The sequence below is a fragment of the Halictus rubicundus genome, chromosome 9 (genome assembly GCF_050948215.1).
Source record: "Halictus rubicundus isolate RS-2024b chromosome 9, iyHalRubi1_principal, whole genome shotgun sequence".
NCBI lineage: Eukaryota > Metazoa > Arthropoda > Insecta > Hymenoptera > Halictidae > Halictus > Halictus rubicundus.
Genome location: NC_135157.1, coordinates 8,572,898 through 8,596,136, shown reverse-complemented (window position 1 = coordinate 8,596,136; position 23,239 = coordinate 8,572,898). Strand labels below are relative to the sequence as shown.

Below are 23,239 nucleotides of genomic sequence, written 5' to 3'. Positions count from 1 at the left end.
TGAAAATTTGCAGGAAATATGGCAAACTGTCCTGGATAATGATGGAGATTATATAATAAATTAAGTTTTTTTTACTACAAAGTTTGTTTTAGAGTTCAAAAGAATTGATTACTTATGGGTCCCCCTAATATTTTCGAACGGGATACGTGTCCCGTTTTAATTAGTCGATAACGGTGCTCCTTTTCGAGTTTGTTTCGCAGTTTCCCCGGGCAGATGACCTCAAAAGTTACCGTACCAAGTAAAATTTAATACTTCCGTTTGGCGTGTTGCTCTCCCAGATTAAGTTGCAAACGAGCTGTTCGAGCGCGGAAAGATGACAAAAGTGGATGAACACGACCCTCGTTAAAGCTTCTCATTTCCACCGCGTATTATATTTTACCGAGGTTCAAATTGCGAGTCCGAAACTTCGTATCATGGCATTCTTCCCTTTGAGAGGGTCCGCGAAAATGTGAAGTATTACTCAACAATGCGTTATGAGCGGTAAGCATTGCAGTTACGCATCTGCAAAGCACACGGACACGCTCGGCAGTAACGAAACGCGAATAACTTTTCCGCTTTACTTTTACCACGGGGATTATTTAAATCCGTGAAAGAAATACTTCTCCCGGTTCCGGCTTTCACAAAATGATCCATTGAAAACAGAAATTCCCATCAAGATCCCCGGGTCTAATTAGCATCTTCCTTTCTGCCCGGCGAGTAATTCTCGGATTGTTTAACCGATTGTAATCGCGAACGGTCGATTTAAGCGAACGATATTTTTATTCGATCCTCCGCTATTGTTCTTCCGCGTAATGTATCCCGCTGGTGTTTGTAATTTCATTTTTGTTCATCGTTGCGTTTAACACCGTTAATTGAATGAAAACATGGCTCGGAAGAATTCCATTCATGGGGCCGCGAAACGAGTACTTCTGGAATCCATTATTCACGTGCGTGTAACGGGGTACAGTCCCTCGCGAAAGTGTTCGCGTAACGCAACGAAGTTTGCTTTGCGTCGCATCTAATTTGGCGATCGCTAAGCTTTCGCATTAAAAGACGCTCCGCAACGTGTCGTCGAAATAATTCCCAGTGATCCTCGCGCCACCCTTTCAAACAGGAGACTACTATAACATTTTTGTGAACACAATTTCATCTGTACGCCTGGATGAAATTTTTACTCAAAGAAGAAAGCTACGATTGCAATTACTTTGTTCGTCACGTAGAAGAAACGAGTTTAGTTTATCTGTATGCCTGGATACAATTTTTAGTCCAAGAGGAACGCTGTGATTATAATTATTTTGTTCGTCACGTAGAAGAAACGAGTTTAGTTTTTGGTACCAAGGTGGAAGAATTATATTCTCTGGATTATTCTTTGACTTCAAAGCACACCTGTGTACACAAATGCGTCAGATGCACGACGAAAATTTCAAACAGAGTCTACTAAATACAAATAGTATTCGTTTCTTTTCACCCTTCGACTCCGGCGCTCTGTGGCTTAAAGCCATAAGCGTTTTGCCGCGCTATATTCGTATGGCAAACGTTCCGGGCTAGCTAAAATTGACCCGTTTAATGCGAAAGTGATGCAAGTCAATATTTGTCTGTTTGGTTTAACAACACGCGTTCAATAAAACAATTGCAATATAATGCATACAACGCAACGTAATATCCTTCGATATTATTGTGTTTCAAAGAACTTCGACATAATTCCTAATTATTATACGCACAATTCTATTTTGCATAAAGATCCCAGATGGTTAGGAACGAAGAAAATGATTTCTTTGTAATTTATAACGAACGCAAGGTTCGAAGCCCTGCACCGTGAACAGATTGGCGAATTTCGTTTCGCAGATTTTGGAATCCACAGGGGACCGTAGGGATCGGCCGTAGATCTTTTCGAGCAGTCAGTAAATCCGCGTAAGGTCGGAGCTGAAATTTCACCGGGAACACGGCTCGCGTAATTTTCCCAGCGGCCGCGTGTTTAATGAAACAAGATCACCGGATCTAATAATGGCTCTGCTCATCCCCGCGGCTCCTCCAACTACTTTCCTCGCTGACTGCATAAAAAATGACTTATTATCCATTACACCACTCTTTCGCTTTACATTTCAGGCAACGTGTATGCCCGGCGCTGATTTGCACTATCACTCGAGGCTACGTCTCCTCGTTGCGCCGATTCGTTACGTGTTAAACGGGGACGGACGGTGGAGTGCGGGTGGAGGGGTGCGTATTTGAACAGCTTCCGAATTAACAAAAAATGAAAGAGCCCGAGAGAGATAAGAACGGTAGAGAGGAAAAATATATAGTACAGGATGGGAAGGCCGAGGAACGAAGGAGGTGGAAATAAAAGAAAAGCCGAGTCAAAATCAACGGAAACAGGATCCACCCGGGTAAGAAGAAACCGAAAGGCAGAAAAGGGACTACGGTATCGGGCAGATTTAAACTTTCACCGAAGTTACATACATACCGTTAAGTACGTGCACCAAGACAGTCTTTGTATTAGCATTACTAGGATGGCAGGTATAGTGGCCGCTATCTGCAGGCTGAGCACGCTGCACCAGGAGATACGAGGTTGTAACTTCACCCTTCTCCGTGATCACCGACACACCGCCCCGGGGACTGTCGTAGTTGATCACCTGTATCAGAACAGAAGAAACAGGTGAGCGCTACGGGAAAATAAGTGAAGTAATGCGAACAGCAAATCGGGCCGAAGAACGAATCACGACGAATGGCGCACGCCTTTCGAAATTTGATAGAGCGAACTTCTCCTCGCCTTTCTCACCGAACGATTATAGGAAAAGTTTCACTTACAGTGCTCAAGGGGGTACCAACATCGTGTCAGTTTCAAATTATTAAACATCTTTCTTTTTCTCTTCGGTCATTGTTAAATAAAATGAGATCCTCTTACGGGATATTTAGCAACACTTTGAATTCACTTTCATACATTTTTATTGTTCGACGAACTTATGGAATATTGTCTATCATGCTTGGCCGGGTCCTTCTTAGGCGGCACCCGACACCGAAAGTTACTCGAATGTAGAAGGTAACAAATTTTTATATGAATTTAATCAAGAAGAAATACTTTTCTTTCAACAGCCACCATTTTTTTACTTTTTATTTATTCTGGATAAAAATTTGTTGCCTTCCATGTTCCAGTAACTGGTACTGCGTGCCAACTAAGAAGGAACCTCTAAACATGATAACAGACAATATTATATAACGTTGCCATTTTGTAATTTTAAATATATTTATTTAATATTATTATATAGAAATGTGACAGGGTGTTGCTACATATTTCCTAAAAAGATATTTGAAGTTTATTTCACAAATACTGAAAAAATGTTTGATCTTACCAATAATTTTAAACTTTGCATGTTGGTGTACCCTCTTAATCATAAATACTATTCTAAATTTGCTTACTTTGCTTACTAAATTTACTTACACTAAATCACCCTTTAATATAGCTGTGATTAATATTATACTCCTTTCTGGAGCGAATATTTACTTAATTTTTTAGCGACAACTCTGCGGAAGGGACACAGTGATTTGTTTTGACCGATCTGCGGTGTTTGTAATTAAGTGTGATGCATTACTCTGTTAAATAGCTATTTGTAAAATTACTCGACTTCCAGCGACCTCTCATGACAGTTTCACTTATTTGCACCGAATCACTCTTTAACAGAGTTGTAATTAATGTAGACACTTTATTGGACCGGATATTTACTTAATTTTTGAGCGACAGCTCTACGAGGACGGCGCGGTCATTTGTATTCACTGATCTGTGCTGTTTATAATTAAGTGTGATGTATCACTCTGTTATACAGCTATGCGTGAATTACTCGACTTCGGGCGACGCTCGTGAAAGTTTCATTTACCTGCACCAAATCACTGTTTAATAGAGTTGTGATTAATATAGGCTCTTTATTAGAGTGAATATTATGTACTCGGTTTTCCGGCTGCATGTAAAAATAATATGGTCGCCTGCTATGAATAATTTATAGATTCTTGGTTTAGCAGTGATATATAGTTGCTTTAAGTATTGGTTTGGGAACGGTAGAAGAACAACCATATTTTATATAATCATTAGACTGCGGATTTTCTGCATTTATGACAACAGTGGGTACGCACACTTTAACACATTGACTGCAATGTCACCCATATGTGGGTGACGGAATTATTTGTCCAGGTTTTAAAATGAACTTTTACGTTAATATATTCCTTGTACCAAATTTGATTAGGATGCGTAAAATGCAAGAATGTTGTAGGACTACTCATTATCATACATTAAATTTTTTTCAATTTTTATTTCATTAAATAACTTACTTTGATTTTATGGAATTTTTGAGGTTTCCAGTTTGGCAGTGAAAGCGTTAAAGCAGTGGACATATTAAAAAGATTTAAGGGCACCAGCGTATTAGTTTCAGCTTAATGAAATAATCAAAGGAGGAAAGAAATTTTCATTTCGCTCCTGTGTCTTGCAATCGATGCAAATATTTTTTATTCTGCATAAAGATCCGCAGTCTACTAATCATGTACAAACGAATGAATATCGAAACGTCAGACGTCCTGAACGAAAAGTAGAAATGGTCAGTAAATAGTCAGACGCATTGAGGTTAACTAGCAAGGAAGCGATGAATGATAATCGCTGGACGTTAATGAACAGTATCGCGCAAAAGCGTGTTCAAACGAATGGACAGTAGCGCAAAGGAACGTGGTCTCCGCAGTCTAATATGTTTCAGTTAAAACGACCTGGATGAAAAGTCGTTGTAACCGGGCTCGGTAGGGAATGCGTTAAAACGTGTTTGCCTGGTTTGTTGGCCAGAGTAATCAACGTTCTATTGTAGTTTCCTCAAGAATCCATGAAAATCAGTTGCTTTTAGACCGGCCAGACGAGAATGCTCCCTTAATGCGCTGTTACTCCGCATTTGCTGTCCGTCCGGACACTTATGCAGAGGGGGGAGACGTGTTTGGGTGGTGTAAAGCCGGTCGCGCGAATAGCGGGGCCGGGCAAATTTTCGGCCGGCCGCTCGTTAGGCGTAAAACAGAGAGAACAGAGAGCAGGAGAGAGAGAGGCAGAGAGGCGGGGATCTCATTTTAGCCTCGGCCAAAACGAATTTATTTCGTCGGGGTCCAGAAACCGAATTGCCCGGAAATTCGCTTATCCGCGGTTAAATGGAATCTCCGTTTCCCTCTCGGACGCGATTCTCGCGGCTTGGTTCGGCGCGGAGCGGAGCGACGCAGAGCGGTGCAGAGCGAAGCGGAACGCGAAATTTGTCAAGGGAACCACGGTAAATATTCGAACCCCGAAAAAGGAGAAATGGAAGAAGAGAAACGAACGCGAGAGAGCGTGGATCCCACCGGGCGAGAAAGCGAACCAGAAAAAGTTGCGGGGGTTGCAGGACGATCCCGGGTTCCGAGCGTTGGAGAAGGAAAACACGAAGAATTCGCGTTTGGCGCGCGCAATCTCTCCCTCGGAAAATTGCATCTCGTTCGAGAGGAGCAACGATTATATTTCGTCCTATTTTTCTTCGGCTCGGCCCCGGGAATGTTGTTCTCACGCGAAATAAAATTAAAGGCCACGTACCGCCCCCTTTCGGTCGCAGATCCGCGCCTCACCCCCTCCCACCCCCCACCCCTCCCGCGATTCCGAACGGTCGCCGGTGAAATTGAAGCGTTTTAATGAAACTCCGGCTACCGGGCGGCGTGTGTCCGCGGCATTCGAATGGAATTGTTAACAAGCCGGCAAGCCTCATTAACATAAACTTTACAAACGGAATTATTCCCGGCGGACCGATTACAATTTACCCGGCCGTTGATGCATGTCGTAGCCGTCGATCAGTTATAAATGCCCTCGATTTTCGAATGATTTAATAAATCCGGTCCGGCAGACCGAGGGCCGGCTAAATAATGAAAGACAGATACACCGGCAACGCTCCAGAGCGTCTCTTTCGTCTGGAAATTATGAAAAACCTCGTTACGACTAGTGAATACATAATTTTAATAAATAAGATACGCGAGCCGCCGCGCACTATTGTTCCCCGCGTTCTATTCTCGTGCGTGCCTGTCTCGTTGTCCAAAATAATATTATATTTTAATGATCCCCTTGTACACATCGCGTTAACGTGATATTCCCCGACAAATGCGAACGTAAATTTCTCAAACGTGGAACATACAAAAAGGTGTTATTGATTCCTTGCCTTGAGCAAGGCCTTTGCTATAATATAACCCTTGCTATAATATAATATTTAGACCCTGGTCTGAATATTATATTATAGCACGATTCTACACGCTCGGTTTGGCGGAAATCCATGTGAGAATGTCAAGAATTTTTTTCACTAAGTATCCTATTGGATTTGAGAAAAAATCGTCCATGATGAAAGTTGCAAATTAGGCAGGTCCAAAGTTACAAAATTAATTTCTGTGCTGGTATATAAAGTCCAGTAAAATTGGTTAGGATTTGATGGGAAAACCGAAACAAAAGAGGACAAAAGAATTTTGTGGCACGCGCGTAAAGTCAAGACACCGTATCTTTTAGAGATCGGTTTCGACGCCGCTTCGCTATAGTTCCTCCAGTTCATCTTCAAAAAATTGTACCGCCTCCGATTTAAGCCGTCTGACAACGGTTCAAGCGTTGCGGCAATTTCGCTGCGGGATTTTCATCCACCCACCCTACAGCCCTGACCTCGTATCCCGTGATCACCAGCTTTCTTTTGCATTCCAAACAATGGCTCGCGTCGCGAAGCTTTGAAGCTGACGAAGAAGTGGGAAACAGCATTATCGGATCATTTAAATCGCTGACAGGGGAATTCTCTTTATCGCTTTATTTACTGGAAGCCTATTAATAAACAATTTACTAACCAGATTGCGGATTTTATGTATTTATGACTTTACGAATGTAGAAGTACTAATACATTGTTTGTAACTTATAAGTAGACTGCGGATGTTCAGGAGATTTGCAATTTTTATAGACAAATTTTAAGAGAGTGGAATCAAATGGAATCTCATTTTCAGTAGTAGTAGCGTTTGGAGATCTGTAATCAATGAAAATCTATACTCTGGCATTTTTTGACAATTTTCTGAAGTCAGACATGCATACAGATCCACAGTCTACTTGTGCAAATCGTTGGAAAAAATTTTTATTTTGCATAAAGATCTATTAACAATTGGACAATTTCATATCGGAAAGAAGTTTAACCTTCTATAACACTGTGCCATTTTGAATTCAAATATTTGTTGCTCCATTTTATTGTGGAGATGGAATAATATTCGTTATATACTTCTTTAATCTCTACATTTTCTACAGTTTCGCTTAGGTTTGGAAAATATTGGTTGGCAAATGGCTAAGAATTTTCATCTAACCAACGATCCTAAAAGTGACTCCCAGCGTTAAAACATTCATAAGAGCAGCCCTTAAAATTAACACGTCCATTAACACAATGATCCCATTCATTCTCAAAACGCTTTACAAAATGCAGCGCACCTCGTCTATGAAACGTCAAAGCAATTAGCAGAAGAAAACAACAGGAGCAGCAGAACAAAGTCATGGAACGTCTAAATGTCATGCCGAGCAGTGTGACTTTCAAAGCGTACGAAATGAATTCGACTATCTCCGAGTGAACCGCGAGATCGTAAACGTCCGTGCGAGCGTATAAATCAATGATTTTTAAAACCGCGATGAATCATCGTCGACAGACAAACTGTCGAAAGTTATTGAACCGACAACGCGGGAAAACAATACAGAGGGGGCCCGATTTTATTTGGCAATAACAGTCTCTTTTCCGTTTTTAATTTCGCTTATACTCGAAAACCCGGCGTTTGTTTGAAAAACGCGGCGCCGTAAAAAGTAATTTCAAATTACACTTGTCGAAACGCGTGTCGTCCCCGACGCGGGACGGACTTATTGCGCGGACTAATAGCTGTGTGACCGAAACGAATTGCGCCGCGCTAGGAAATATTCAAGAGAAGATTACCAATTTATCGAAACGGACTACTGTTTGCGAGGGTAAAATCAAAGAGAGAGAGAGAGAGAGAGAGAGAGAGAGAGAGGAGAGAGAGGGAGAAACCGCGGCCAACGACCGATTGTTCGCGAGGCCACTCGAGAACGTAAACAGCGTCGGCACGCCGTGAATTTACGCGCGACGGTTAAAAGTGCGGCACTGAATTATTGGTTTCGGCCTCGCGGGATGTTATCGTTCGATTAGAGATCAAATAGTCGGCAATGTGTTTCTGAATTCATGTTAAACAGGGTGATTTAGAAAGATCTCGATCCGCTTCCGGCCGCGCGGCGATGTCCAACGTCGCTCTCCTTTTTCCGCAGCCGCTCATCCGCATTTAAATCGAGCAGCGGGACACGCGCGATCGAGCGCTCTGTTTACCAGAAAATATGCGGGACGCGCGAAACTGTGGTCGTCCCTTTTTATTTTTATAATACTCGCGGAAAAAATTCCAATTTATCTGTTCCCGGAGAATGCATCGCCGCCGCTTCGTTGGAAACATTAACCGAATGGCCTGCCGTTTGAATGTATTATTTCAACGAACGGTTTCGAAACTTTGCCGACTCGCGGAATCCTTGCGACTGTAAATCTCCAATGGAAAAAAATTGCTGAAGAATCGTCACCCCCGTGTTTCGTCGAACACGGGTCGTTTGAATGGAGTTTTTTAAGCTGTTGCGATTGGACTCCTTAATTAAAGGACACAGCTTTAATATTTACAATGGTTTCCTGGCTTTAGTACTTCATCGAATCTCCGAACTCTTACTCCGAATTTTAACAGCTTACCCCCACCGGAATCCTATTAAGTCTTGATCTAAGCACAATCCTCGGGTCCGTGCTGTGACATAGATCGTGCAGGGCTACTGTTTTTCTGTGACCGCGTCGATTGCGACGAACGCAGAAAAGAACAGCGCGTGTAAACACGGAACAGGTGGCCGAAGGCGCACTATATACCGTCAATTAAACTACTAACTATAGTTCAAATTCTATGAAATTGTAAATTGCATGAAAAATGCCACAAATAAGTTCGCGAAAGTCCCATAAAAAAATAATGGAAAATAAAGAAGTTTTGTAATTCGATTTGGCCTCGCGTAGGGTATGCTCTCCAGTGGAGGTTATAAGCGAACTGACTAAGATCGTGTAGTTCCGTTCGGCTTAGATCGAGGTCTTACTGTACCAAAAGTTAGCGTAGAAATTTTCTTTTACAGTATCACATCATATTGTCACTTCACAATTGAAACTGCCGTTGAAAAGTCCACTAAACTGTTTTTAGCCATGTAGCATGGACGTTTAAAAAATTATGAAATAATCGCCGGTGGGTAGGTAATGTGTTTAGAGTTGCTGCCTAAAATTCATCAAAATTGTCGCACGCGAATTTGATGTGTTTCGTTGTGGGCCTGTTATCTCATATGTCGGTTCATTTATAGTCATTTCTACTTTGCATACTGAGTGGAAGTGGTTACAGTAGCTTTGCATGATTTAATATGAATTAGAAGTTACGAAGCAATTCAACTGAGAGATAGTAGTGTCGAAATGTACTTGTTGACAAGTAGAAATGGTCAGTGATAATCAGGCAGATCGAGGTTTAATTGCAAGGAAGCGATGAGTGACAGTTACACTAGTGTTTGCTGCGAGTACAAATAGTCTGCAATGGGAAAACACATTGTGGTTTCCTGCAAGTGGAAATAGTCGGTGATAGACAGACACGGCAGTGTTTCCTGCGGGTAGGAATTACCATTTAAGGGGAAGTAGTAACGAATAATTGGACGTTAATGAACGGCAGTGGGCAAAAGATGTTCGAGTGAACAGAAGGATGAAAGAATGTTTTAGAAAAAAAATATAGATTTGTAACTTAATCATAAATATCGGTGTTTACAGAAAGGAAGATCGATGGCAAATTAAACGAATGCTCGACTGTTTTTGCGTAGTCGTGTTAATAGTCTATTTATCTCATTAAAGTGGAAATTTATGTCGATTCCCAGAGATGCATATCATTAATAATATAAGGGGCGTTAATTATAGAAACAAAATTTATGAATTATAATTATATTAAGTCATAAATATACGACAAGATAATTAGCATTCGATCGCGAACGACGAATGTTCATGAAAAGAAAATGAACCGCTTGTATTTCTGCAATGATTATGCGATTCAGTTCGGAAGTTCATTGTTGCTTCCCGCTGCAAATAACAGTGAACAATTTGATGTCTGGTAAGAATAGTTGTTTCAGATTAAACAAATAATCAAAATAAACACTATTATATTATATTCTATTGCAACATTGTATCTGTGATTCAATAATTTGTCTTTGTTATAATATCATAAATTTTGCATAAAATTTATTCACATTGAAATGTACAGAAACGCAGGTGTATTAAGAGAACATTTAGAAGCCAACAACAAACAGCTTCAATTCATTTTCGCTCGATGCGATTCTCGATCGAGGGAACAAATTTTTTTTCCCTAATCCCGGATGATCCAAAACAATCAATCGCAAGGGAGGGGGGCGGGGAAATTTCCATAAGCATCCGCAGAGCTATTCAGAAGATTTGTCATCGTTGCGATCCGGTTTTATTCAAATATACCAAACGCAATGAAAGCGATCTTTAATATGCTCCCAACTGTGCTTCGCAGCGAACAATATTGAAAATTCAATATTCGCTCATAACTGAGAACTCTCAGCGCTTTGAAACTGCAAACAATGAAATCTAAAACGAGCTCAACCTGCAGTAATATAAAATCATAAAAATCGCCGTGCTTTTAATTAAAACGAACTCCTAGAATAACTTCGCAATAAGAATGCAAATATCGTAAATAAAGTGTCGTTCCGCGAGACGTTCAAGTAATAAAAGACGAAGATCCATCTCGCAAATTAACGAAATCGCGTTAGTGTCTTCATCCTGGTTCCCTTGTTCTCATTTGCGTGCCTTTGTTCTCTGCTTATCAGCACAATTTATCATGTAACTGCCGCAAACGAGAGATTTTACGTGACGAGCATGTCGAAAACACGGAATATCCATTTCTCGCGGAAGGCTTCGTTTCGAGATTCATTAATAGAATCACAGTAAATTAACGCATTTAAAAACTTTACAGAATCGATCCATTGAGAAATTTTTGGAAATTAATTACCTGCTCGGCTGTACAATCATGTTGCGCACATTAAGCGCTGCGTTTAATTGTTACTGCACACGTTGCTCTTAATTTACTGTGATTGTTTGTAGTGACGAGTGCAATGTTCTCTCATAAATTGAAAATAACAATTACGTTGATATTAGTCATCACAGAATTAATTATATGAGATTGCATTTCACACGTTATGCAAGAACTTCGCAACATTATGAAAATATGCTTTGCAAGAACAGAAGGATCTGGAGGTTTACAAATATACTCGTTTGTTCTTTGAACGGCACATTTTCATTGTTTTTAAACCAACACATTCTTTACGATAAAGTGCTAACAGATGCAGATTTTTTTCATTGCAATTCGTATGCAAACTGCGTCGATTGCGTTCGACGATTAGTGATTTAACGAGCGGCGTGAATTTTCAAATAAACTGTCATAGCAACATGATTGCGTGTCATACGATCGTAAAGCACGCAGTTAAATCTGTTAATTAGTGCAAATGGAATATAGATCCTAACGGAACAAATAGTTCCAAACGGAATATAGAATCACAAAAATTGCTTTCAACATTAATCGAAACATTTTGCGCAGGTTCTTATGAAAGGAAATTTCCACCAAAAAACATGTCAAAATGTTTCGGCAGGTTGATTCGATATATCAAAAATCGTTTTGTTTGTAAACTTCTGTGCCAATATAACACACTTGTTTCATTACGCGAATGGCTTTTATGGGAACGGCTAAACGGTATTTTAAGTATTGTTAGTAATTCAATACACTTCGAAATCCCAATTATTTTGACACAACCTAATTTTAGAGAAACAAGAGACCGTAGATCGCTAGTGGATTTATGACTGGATGTTGCATACGAATTCGTCACGATGGAACAATCATTATTGGCAAAATGATCGTTGGCGATCGCACGCCAACCCCCGTTGCGTACAATGAATAACAAAAAAAGGACTGGGGATTTTAACGCATTCATGGGAAAATTGAATAGGTGAAACACAAAGTAGGAAAAAAAGCATGGAAAGAACTTCGGTCTACGCTATTGTATTCGACCAATTAAAATGATTGAGAACGGGAACGCTTCCATTGAATACCTGGACGTTGCAAACGAAGATCCGCAGTGGAATAACAACGAATCAACTGACGAGGGCACGATCCCGTCAGTCGAGAGCTCCGTGCGTTTCGCAACTTTCGTTCGAATTCAACAATCTTTTTATTTTCGTTGGAATTTCTCGCAAGGCCCGACACGCCGTTCCTTTGTTCGAGTACATTCTCGTATTGCTGCACACCCGCGCGGACTTTTCAGGCCTTCGAGGAACAGTGTTTCCTTGTTTTATTAATTACGAGGGCCTCGACCCCCGGTACTTTCGGTCCGCTGCGTGCGAAGCCCGATAATGAACGGTCGCAAATGGCGGCGTGCTTTCCGAAAACAATGAGACCGGACGATAAAGCGATCCGCTTGAATCGTACCCCCGTTCCTAGTGGCACGAAACTGCATTCGGATCCGCGATTACGTGCTCGTGAAATCAGTCGCGGACCAATTCGCGCCCGAAACGATCTCCGACGTGCGTCTCCGTGATGTTCCTAGTGAATTTTCTCCTCCCCGCAACCCCCCACCCCGCCGCTCCCCTCTCCGCTACCCGCGGGAAAATATAATACCGCCAATTAATAAATTAATTAATATGGACGGGCACAAGTCACCCGCGACCCAATTCCCTCTGCTATTTTCCCCCGTATTGATTTCGCAAAGCGGCGCGGCCCGTGGGAGGGGTCGCCGAAGGAAACAAGAAAAGAAGAAAAACTGCAGGAAAAAAGGAGGAAACGCGTATCGCGATTACGAGTAACGCTTAATTGCGCCCCGCTGATAAGATTTAATGCGGCGCCCGTTTATGGGTAGGCGCGCACGGCGAACCAAATCGGTGAAACGCGAACGTTTCACGAATTTGATGCTGATTTATTATTCATTGCCACCGGTTTGGAAATCGGTTTTCGCGCGGTGGTTTTTCTTTTTCTCTTTTCTTTTTTTTTTTTTTTTTGGTTCTCGTTCGGTGGCTTTCGGGGCGTTAATTACGACGGGGCCGTGAATGTCGAAAGAAACGATGAAACGAATAATTAGATCGAATCGCGGTGACATGAACTGGCAGGGGAGAAACGGGGCCCGAGATATTCGTTAATTACCCCCCCCCCCCCCTCCCTCCCGTTTGTCGCCTTAAACTCCGATCAAATGTGCATAACGGCTCGATCGGTCGGTAATTAAACGCAACCTGTTTGATGTCGAACGAAAAGGAAACATTTGACATTACCGTGACGCGACGCGACGCGGCACGTTTGCAATTTTAATGGGGTTCGTTTTTTTATCTTTTTTTAATTCGTCGTTTAGCCGAGGCAAACTACGCGAAGATCGATTAGCGACTTCTGACTATTTATTGACGCGGCTTGATTAAAATTTTAATGAATTGCAGCGTTATTAACGCAATATCGAACTGTTTAAGATTACTTTCGGTGCAGAAATAATTACAGTAATAATAATAATTTCATTTGGCAACCGCGTACTTAGTAATTGGCAACAACGTCAGATTGGTATAATAATTGGAACCGTTATAGCAATAACTGGGACTAGCGTAAGCGGGATGATATTTTGCTTGAAAGCACTCGCGTGTGCTCTGAGCGTAGCAACAGAAATTTCTGAATAATACATTAGGCTTGTGCAAAAATAATTGCGGATCTCGTCAGCCTAATTAAAGCGATTTTTCTGATGCAATGCTTTATCTCATTACATTCTTACAGAGCACATCCATGGAGAGTATGAAGGGTATTCATTCAATTTGAAATGCATGAAACGCGCGGGGGAATTGTACTGAAATTCATTAATATTTAAATTGTTGTTACTTTGAAATTATCGACACTATTTTAATTCTAATGGGAATAATTTTATTTTTACTCTGCCATTATTGAAGCAGCTCCTCTTCTGACTCGAATTTACAAATGAAGCAACATACACCCCTAACTCTAAAATTCGAGAGCGATTGTTTTTGCATCAACCCAATATATAAATTTGTATAAATCGCTATAATTCTATTAAAATAGAAACGTGTGTTATCAGTGATAATTATGTTTGTGCGAATTTATTTTCTGGAATTTTAAGAGAACTTGAGGATTGTGTGTGTGTGTGTGTACTGAACTAACGCTTTGACTATTTCACAAACAGAATAAACAATTGGTATTCCGTGAACGTATTGATTTTATTGTTTTAAAATACGCTTAAATCCCAGTGATTTCTCTTATGTTACGCATGTAAATCACGTTTCGCGGAACTCGTCTATGGTACAGGTCGACGCATAATCACTGGCAGCGGCTGAAGTGTGCTTCTTTCAGAGGAAAAAATTGGTCGGAAAAGCAGCATAAAATATTTACGTGGCTCGGTTCGTTTTCGAAAAAAAATTCTGTTTGAATCCCGGTCGGCGCGCTGCCGGATAATACTCGACTAATTGTTCATTACCGGGCCGGCGGATATGCCTATGCAAATTCGCATTTTCTTTTCTTTTTTTTTTGTAGACGAATTCAGCAGAATTAAGAGATACACAAAGAGAATTTTCAACATAGTCGCCCGTAGATTCCGCATAATCTAAAAGAAATTCCATGTTTCTCTGATTTTCCAAGATTTTTGTGGGTCGAGTTCTAAGGAAATAGAAATCACATTAAAACTTCATTTCGCTCGCTAACGAAAACGAAACCGTGTTACGTTCCAATTAACTTTATATTCCGCGAACTATTTAAGATTCTTCTGTCCTCTTGGACGCGGTAGTTGGAATAAAAAATGAAAAATATTTACGAGTTTAACCCTGCGTATGCCGTGCCGGGGTCATTCGTGACCCGCAGCGGTAAGCTCGAGCGACCGTCAATACGAACAATTTTATTCCGATATAAGGCGACGCTTATAAATTTGTTTATAACGTTCAGGTATCGGTGGAACTACATTATTTTATATTTGGCGAGCGGACGAGATTGTTATACATTTTTTAAAAGTTTTTTGAAATATCATTAATTCATAACATACTACGGTTCATGGAAAAACGATTTTTGAAAAAAGGTTGAACCAGATTTCGAGATTTTATAAAATAATTAGAGAATTTATTTGAAACGGAACAAAAATGAAATGAATAAAATATACCGTGTGCGTAGTCGAATAAATGAGGAAAGATAAAATGATCCAAATTTGTTCCAGTTTCGCTAATACATATTTATGAGACTAGGAAAATATAACAAAATCAAACGTGCTCTGTACGAAACGAAATTAAATTGAAATCCGTCTGAAGTATAAATTGTAAACGTTCATTTCCTTTGTTACTGTTAGCACTTTTACAGAAGACTTAAAATGTTTATGGAAATGTCCGGTGTACGATTATAGTGTCGACGCTTTTCATTAAATAATCGATTAGCTTTTCCATATATACTTCTAGAATCTAAAACCGGGATTCGAACGAAACAAACGAACGCGGACAAAACCGGCATTTGAACTCAATTTTTAAAAACCAACAAATCCCGCACAATACTATTCGTCATTTTCAATATGCGCCAAAATAATTCCGCGAACGACTGCTGGTATTGATCGCGCATTTTCTGTCAGAGGCAGCATTATGAGCCCTATTTAAAGCGTATAAAAATCGCAGATACGTCGAAAGCCGAAAGTTGATTGAAATTTCACACGGTAAATACGATTTTCTGGTCGATCGCGGCCATTAGCGAACAAGATAAAACTCTACTTGAATTTCCGTTTTTCCGAAATCGTTTAAGAAAACTCGAGTTCACCGAAAGTCCCGTAATCTAATCTCCCGTATAAATCTTGGTTCCCCGGCTATCTTCTTCCATATACACCCCCGTTCAAAAGTACTATGTGGATACTTGGATCATTTTTATGTAATCTATGAAGTGTAATTCACTTTATTATTGTCAAACGATATTTATAGTATTGTCCCAAAAATATACTTCCTTAAAAGGGATGATCCCTGAGGTCATTTCAAGTAACTTTTTCAACGAGTAACACATAAGTAGACTGCGGATGTTTTTGATGTTTATTATTTTCAATTTTTCTAAGCAAATTTTAGAAAAGCGGAAACAAATAAAATCTAATTTTTAGTGGTAGTAACCTTTGTAGAATAAATAAAAAGCGTACTAAATTCTGTGGAATTTTATATTACAGCATTTTTGGAAAATTTTCAGAAGCCATGAATGCATAAAGACCCGCAGTCTACGCGTAAGCTATATATTTTTTTACAAAGTGTGTTTTGTCAAACATGTGTTGCCACGATTCCGGTGCTTCTGAAGACAAGCAAACCAGGAAGTATACTAATCAGTGTGAATGTGGTCTGAACCAAGATAAATGAAAAATCTTGATTATTTACAAAAAGATAGTATTCTCCAAACGCCTATAACTAATAATTAATTATTTAATTTTACAGATTCAAATAAATCTTTTTGCACGCGTGTTCCACAGCACCTGTACTCGATGGAAATGCGAAAGAAAATCGATTCTTTGAAAATGAAAAACCAGGATAGCCGGTTAAACAGGCGTCCGCGTACTTTTGAGCGGGGGTGTACGCGTGTAACCACCGTTCATCTCGTCGCCATCTATCACGAGCCAGCCGGTACACTTGGCAAAACCAATTCCAATAAAACATTCAGATATTCAGCGGCGACTACAGCGGCGTCCGTGCGCGCACAAAGGGTTAAATTCTGCGGCGTCTGAGAGAAGAAGAGGAAGCAAGACAAAGACGACGCGAGGAGATGGCGACCAGCCGCGCGCGGTCGGCCCGGAAGCTCATATAATATCCAAAAGACTCGCGCGCGCGGTCCCGAACTCGACGCCGCTAACGTGGATCATACATATTTAACGGCTCGCTTTCCATTATTTTTAAGTGCACGGCAGATCCCGTCACGGCTCGGCGAGCCATCCGGAGAAGAGCGAGGAGAGAAGGTGTTTTCGCCAAGTGTTCGAAAGATGATCCGGTTGCGGACGCGGATTCCGCGTTCAGCGCGTCTAACGGAGATAGAGTATCCATTACCATTAGACCAACTTGGAAGTTGTTTCAAGCTTCATGGTTTCGTATGACTGCGCGCCCGTGTTTCTCGGCTACTTCCCCGCCCCTTGTCGAGATCCTCGCCACCCCCGCGCCAACCCCCTCCCCGAAACTTGTTTGTCAATTTTCCGGTGTAGCAGCGCCCCCGAGTGCACATCCACCGGTGGCATTACGCAAATGTTATTATTCGACATCCCTGGTTCGGCTGTTAACGCTCTCGCGGCTCTTCGCAGATAGCCCAACCCCCCAAAATTCGCTGGGGAATCCGCGGATAGTACGCTCTTCCTCTCCTCTCTCTCTCTCTCTCTCTCTCTCTCTCTCTCTCTCTCTCTCTCTCTCTCTCTCTCTCTTCCGTGCGCGCTTGTGCGTGCCACTAATATCCGGAAGTTCCTTTCAGGAAATATTAAAACCGGTAGACCGGGACCGGCAAGCTTCTGCGGCGGAGAGAAACGGCCCTGAGCAGTGTTATTCCGTAATTAGGTGCGTTTTATGCAAATGAACCTGTAACGCCGGGGAGTCTTTGCCGTCGACCGACAACGCCCCAGCGTCCCTCGCATTTCCAACCAGCCGCCGCGCCGACTTTCCCGCAGTCTTGTGAAATATTCCCGCGCGAAGGAACGCTAGATAATATCTCTAATGGGTTTTCGACCCACTGATATCCAAGGAAATTCCCCTATCTTTCTACCCCCGGCTTTTCTTTCTCGATGGGAGACCGACTCCGCGCGCAAGAGAATCGTACCAGTTTTTCCGATCCGCGCGAGCCCAACTCGAGGATCAAGTTTTCCGGTTACGGGTCCACCCATTACCGGGACAGTCTCGTGCAAACGAAAATGTTCAACAATTTTTTTTAAGCCGATGATACGGCTTACGTTAGAATTCCTTTTCGTTATCGATTTAGCTACTCTTTCGTCAAACACAGGGGTGAGAACCCGAAATATCGGGTCGGGACGGGTACCCGAAAATTTCGAGATTCCCGAAAAAGTCAAGAGTGTCATATGTTATGTTCTCGAAACTTTCGGGAAACCCGATTCCTTCGGGGAATCTCGAAATTTTCGGGAACCCGACCCGACCCGACCGACCTCTTCCCGACCATCGGGTTCCCGATATTTCGGGTTCTCGCACACCCCTAGTCATACAGAACAATTCTGTATACAAGCGTGCTACAAAATGTTGTAGTTCCTTGAAAGGGATGATTCCTGAGCTTGTTCGAAGTAACTCTTTCCTTCGCGAAAATGTTCTCCGCGGTTTTGTTAAGGAGTTATTAACGAAAAACGCGGACCAATCAGAGCGCGGCTTCAGCGGACGGATTCTGGCTCGTCGGTATTGGCGGAGCCGGAATCTCTCTGCTGCAGCCACGCTTTGATTGGTCGGTGTTAATAACTCCTTAACAGAGCCGAGGAGAACATTTTCATAATGGAAAAAATTATTTACCATTTGTACCAAAATGTACCATTTCGGGACACCCTGTATATTAGATGTCGAAAAAAGTTCGTGCGGTTTTCTTTCTGGAAATAAATTGGAGCCAAATTTGAGCCGATAATTCGTATTTTTAGCATTCGCGTAATGCATGAAGTTAGCTGGCAGAAAGTAACATTTAGTCGATGATATACATGACGAGCAACTTTCAGTTGCTTCAACATTCCGTTATTTATACGCGGTTAAAAATGGGCAGCGGAAACTCGTGCTTTCTCGCTTTATGACCTTAAAATTGGAAATACGTCAGCGAAGAAAGTTTCATCTCACTCTCTTTGCAGTCCTGATACTGGTTACCTTGTTGTTGCCGTGTTGTTCATTGCAAATAGCAACGTCAAGAATGATGCCGACGTCAAAACGACAATTAACTTAATTCATCCGAGTAGAATTTGAGGTTGTTGCAATAAGGGGATGTGGAAGCTTGTAGAACGTTGTAAAAGGGTCATCAAAGTCGAGACTACATCGTTAAATAAAACTGTATTTTTAAAAAATGCACGGTCCCGTTTCGTGCAACGAGCGAGGCTCTACCGTACTTGTTTCTTGGTTCCACCTCGCCCGCATTAAATACACGTTTGAAAATCGTGTCTCGTTGTCGTAGACGATTAAGAGACTGCGGGTTTTTATGGAAAATAAAAGTTGTATTAATCGTAAACACAAGAGGTACATAGACATTTATATCTCCATAACTTTTGATCTCCTAGGATTAAAACATGGATTTTCGGCATTTTCTCGCCAAAATCTACTGGATTACATAAAAAAAAGTTAAAAATCTCTGGTTTCCTGAAGTAAAATTTACTCATATTTGTCAGAAATGCATAGAAACCGCAGTCTAATGATTAGAAATCTTAGAATGGACTAAAATGAAGAAAATCAATTCTCCGGTAATTTTTTAGTAATAAAAAACGAATGTAAAAATACAATTCTGGTACCGGCGAGGGCTAGGGCGTGTGCAGAATAGTTTTTTAAAACAGAAAAATTGGCCAATTCAGCTTACAACCGACCCTCTCATTACACGTTGTGCTGGATGCATGGTTCATGTGTAACGCGATTCGAAAATGGCAACAGCGCTTCTGTAATGCGATATTCTTGTAATGCGGTTTCCAAATAGCATGATTTACTGACCTTCAACTACACGGATACAATGCGAATGTTTTTATCATGCTGTTTCACTGCCGTAAACAGAGATATTACCCTGTACACATTACACCCTCGCTGTGTAAATGTGACGCAACTCGGAAAAATATGGTTTTTAAGGTAATTAGTCAGTATTTTGATAATCAAGATGTGCTCATGAATCTGACTGCTCCCTGTACTTTCTCTTCATTTCGAATTTTTTAATTCTGGAAAAATTGGTCAATACTCTTGCAACATTTTCATAATGATAACTCGAAAATCGCGTTTTTTTTTTAGTTGCGTTGGCGCGTTACAATTCTTACCAACAATTAATTTAATTCAGTGGACATCTTTTTTGCCTGATCGAACAGTTTCAATGAATTGTACCGAACAAATGTTTGGATCGGTATCTTTCACAAAACAAAATGTACGAAGGTTTAACAAATTCACTTATGACAACGAAAAAAAAAAACATACTACGCTTCACAAAGGAAACTGCTTTTAAAAACGTGAAGTTTGTAGAATTTGCTTCAACCAATAAAATATTTCGTTCTTGCAGTTGTTTGCTGAACCGAATAGAATATTTATTTGCGACTGATTTGAATGGTATTTTATCCGGCGCTGTTTAAAATACGCCCTGATTCACTAAAGTGTTTTTAGGACTTAATTTTAATCTGTTCTCGGTTAATTTCGATGGATTATTCGTAATGCTCTTATTTATTCACCATAAATTTCACCAACACAACATAATGTTACGTATTTATTAAACGGGTAACAGCTTTTGATGAAATAACCCGTTGTCACGCCCTCGCGAAACCAACAAGACTACAATTATTTTGAACGGTTGTTATCACGGTATGCGCACCGATAAATAAATTTATTCGAACATTTTTCACAAGAACGTTGTAATAAGTTTAATCCACGTACGTTCATCGAATCGAAATTCATCCGCTTTGTGTTTTACATATTATTATGATTATTTTGTGGTACGATGTATTTGTTCGAAGTAGAAAATCATGAATAAAGGAAACGAAAGTAGGCGAAAATTACGTGAGGACCTCTGGCGCGACTGTTTTTGTAGAGCGTACGAGGATCGAATTGGGGAATAAACAATGTACTTGTTTAACGTATGAAATTCCGAATGAGGAAAACGAAAATAGGCAAAAATTACGCGAGGACCTCTGGTGCAACTGTTTTCGTAGAGCATACGAGGATCAAGCTGGAAAATAAAAAAAAAAGCACGGACACGAATAACGAGAGCGGAATGGTAGAGAAATTGAAAAATGAAAGACAACGAGAAAAAATACACGCACAAGCGCACAGTACTTCCGTTCGCATTATAAACACAGAATCTCCGCTTGAATGATGCTAAAAGCATTTAATTTCGATTCTCGTTTTCTTTTTTTCTTTGTGCGTTACTTTTTTCAACAAAAATCTTCATGGATCGCGCGCTCCCTGCGATCTTCTCGTTTCAATTTGTCAAAATATGTTTTCACTGAATTCCATTATGGATATTGGCCCTATACGAGTAATTTGTTCAGGAAAAAAATATCGAGTGAAATGTTTTTCGAACGATGCTCGACGTGCGTGTCTGTTCATTACGCGCAGTTTTTGTTTATCCCGAGAACCGTATTTTCCAAATGTCCGCAAAAGTCTCTTTCACAGATTTTCAATGGCTCTTTTGACGATCGCAAATAATTGGACACGCTGTATAGCCCGTTTATCTCAATTCCCGTTGATTTCTCGCGGAGGTCGCTAATTCGATGTGCAATTCAATTATACAGAGTAATCATGATAATTATTATCGCTAGACCGCTCTCTGTGCACTCGTTGCGCACAAAGGCTTTTCCAAAAATGATAAGACAGAATCGTCGATGATACACAACGCCAGCTCTGTTTCATTTCGAATTTATATTCTACCGATAATCATTTACTGTGCGTATTAACTATTACCATTTGTCCGTACACATTTCAAAAAACGTTAATGAAGAATCAAACCTTCATTCGGCCGGATATCGCGCTCCGTTTTATATTATTCTCGATGAAAAGCGTCAACGAGAAATATTAATATTCTGCCTCCGGGTGCTTCGCAACGAAAATGTAATTTCGCAGAAAGATCGCCGGTCGAATTGTCATTGTTATTTATTTATTATAAAAAAAAAAGAAAAAAAACGGCGACCTTTCATTTAACTCGCTAGCAATTAATCGGGGAAGCGACGAGTTTAATGCGAGCCGAATATTCGAAGCGCGACAGTAATAATTTGAAGTTTGAGCGACAGGCGCTTGTGCCCGGGAGTTTCGTATTTTAAAAACCGGTTACGTCAGGAAATAGATTTTTTTCCCCATCCATTTCGATAGCTTTTCCGGATTTCGCCAAGATATTTCGAGTCCCTTGTTCCCCGCTTCGCTCGCCATTTGCCGGCTAGGATAAATTGTATTTTCTTCGTCCGCATATTTATCAAGTATCGTTAAGGGTCGAAACCATACTTTTCGCGATTAACAATAAAGGTTGCACAGACGAGAACGACGCGACTTTGCTTTAGCAGAGTTCGCGTTCCACTCGGCAACGTTCGGTTTTACCCTCCTTCATTCTGTGTATCTTATCTATTTCAAACTTAAACTCGAACGCAAACTTTGCGTTTCGCATCCCCCCCCCACCCGCCGCGATATGAGATACGATAATGTAAACATTTTCCCCAGTGGAAAAAGTATTTCGCCCGAAACGTAAAAATTTTATTTTTATCTGGGCTGTTCTGCCAAGTATGGCGACGAAATTTATGAAATTGTCGAAGCTATAAAGCTTCAAGGTTTTCTTGTTATAACGAGTCGAAAAAAAATTTCTTTTGTTACATTTTCTTATACTCCCTTGTCCTTAGGAATTTTCCGATGAAAAGTGCTTTCTTTGCAAGCAACATCGAGTTATGCTACACATCTGGAAATCAGTATCAGCACAGTCAATATGTACAATTTTATTCCGATATAAGAGGACGCTTTTCATTTCGAAATAAGAAAATCCCCTCTTCTTCTTCTTCATCTGAAATACGACGAAATCGGGTCCCGAGTCTTCGCGTTATATCGAAAGAAAATTGTAGTGGAATATCGGCGTGGGTCAGAAATGACTCCGGCATAGGACTAGACTCGCAGGAATCCGAGGGTTAGAAAGTTTCACGCGCCTCTTCAGATTTCAAATTTCAAATGAACAGGATAAAAAGCGGGAAAGTTACGTATAGTACTGTAGAAAAAGGCTGAGGAGACACTCGGCGATGGAGCTGCAGCATCTCCATTTTAAAAAGCGAGAAAAGGTAGGAAATATTTTGAAACTCTTTGAGGTCCATATAATGAAGCTCTATGGGAAAGTTTCTGCCCCATTCTTTTGCTCTGGCGAAGAAATATTCCCAACACCTAACTCCTTAATCGGCCACCCTGCGCGTCGTAAGGGTAGTTTTCAAGAATTTCTTCGAGAAGAGCTACCAAATTACCAA

At 40.8% G+C, this 23,239-nt stretch overlaps 1 protein-coding gene across 1 annotated transcript in view; it reads right to left on the bottom strand.

The window, feature by feature from the left end:
- LOC143357542 (neurotrimin) overlaps positions 1 to 23,239 on the bottom strand; it is a 134,308-nt gene that overhangs the window by 17,844 nt on the left and 93,225 nt on the right. Inside the window, exon 5 of the mRNA XM_076794110.1 lies at positions 2,441 to 2,609. Coding sequence (XP_076650225.1) covers positions 2,441 to 2,609 — 169 coding nt within the window. The remainder of the gene's footprint in view (positions 1 to 2,440; positions 2,610 to 23,239) is intronic.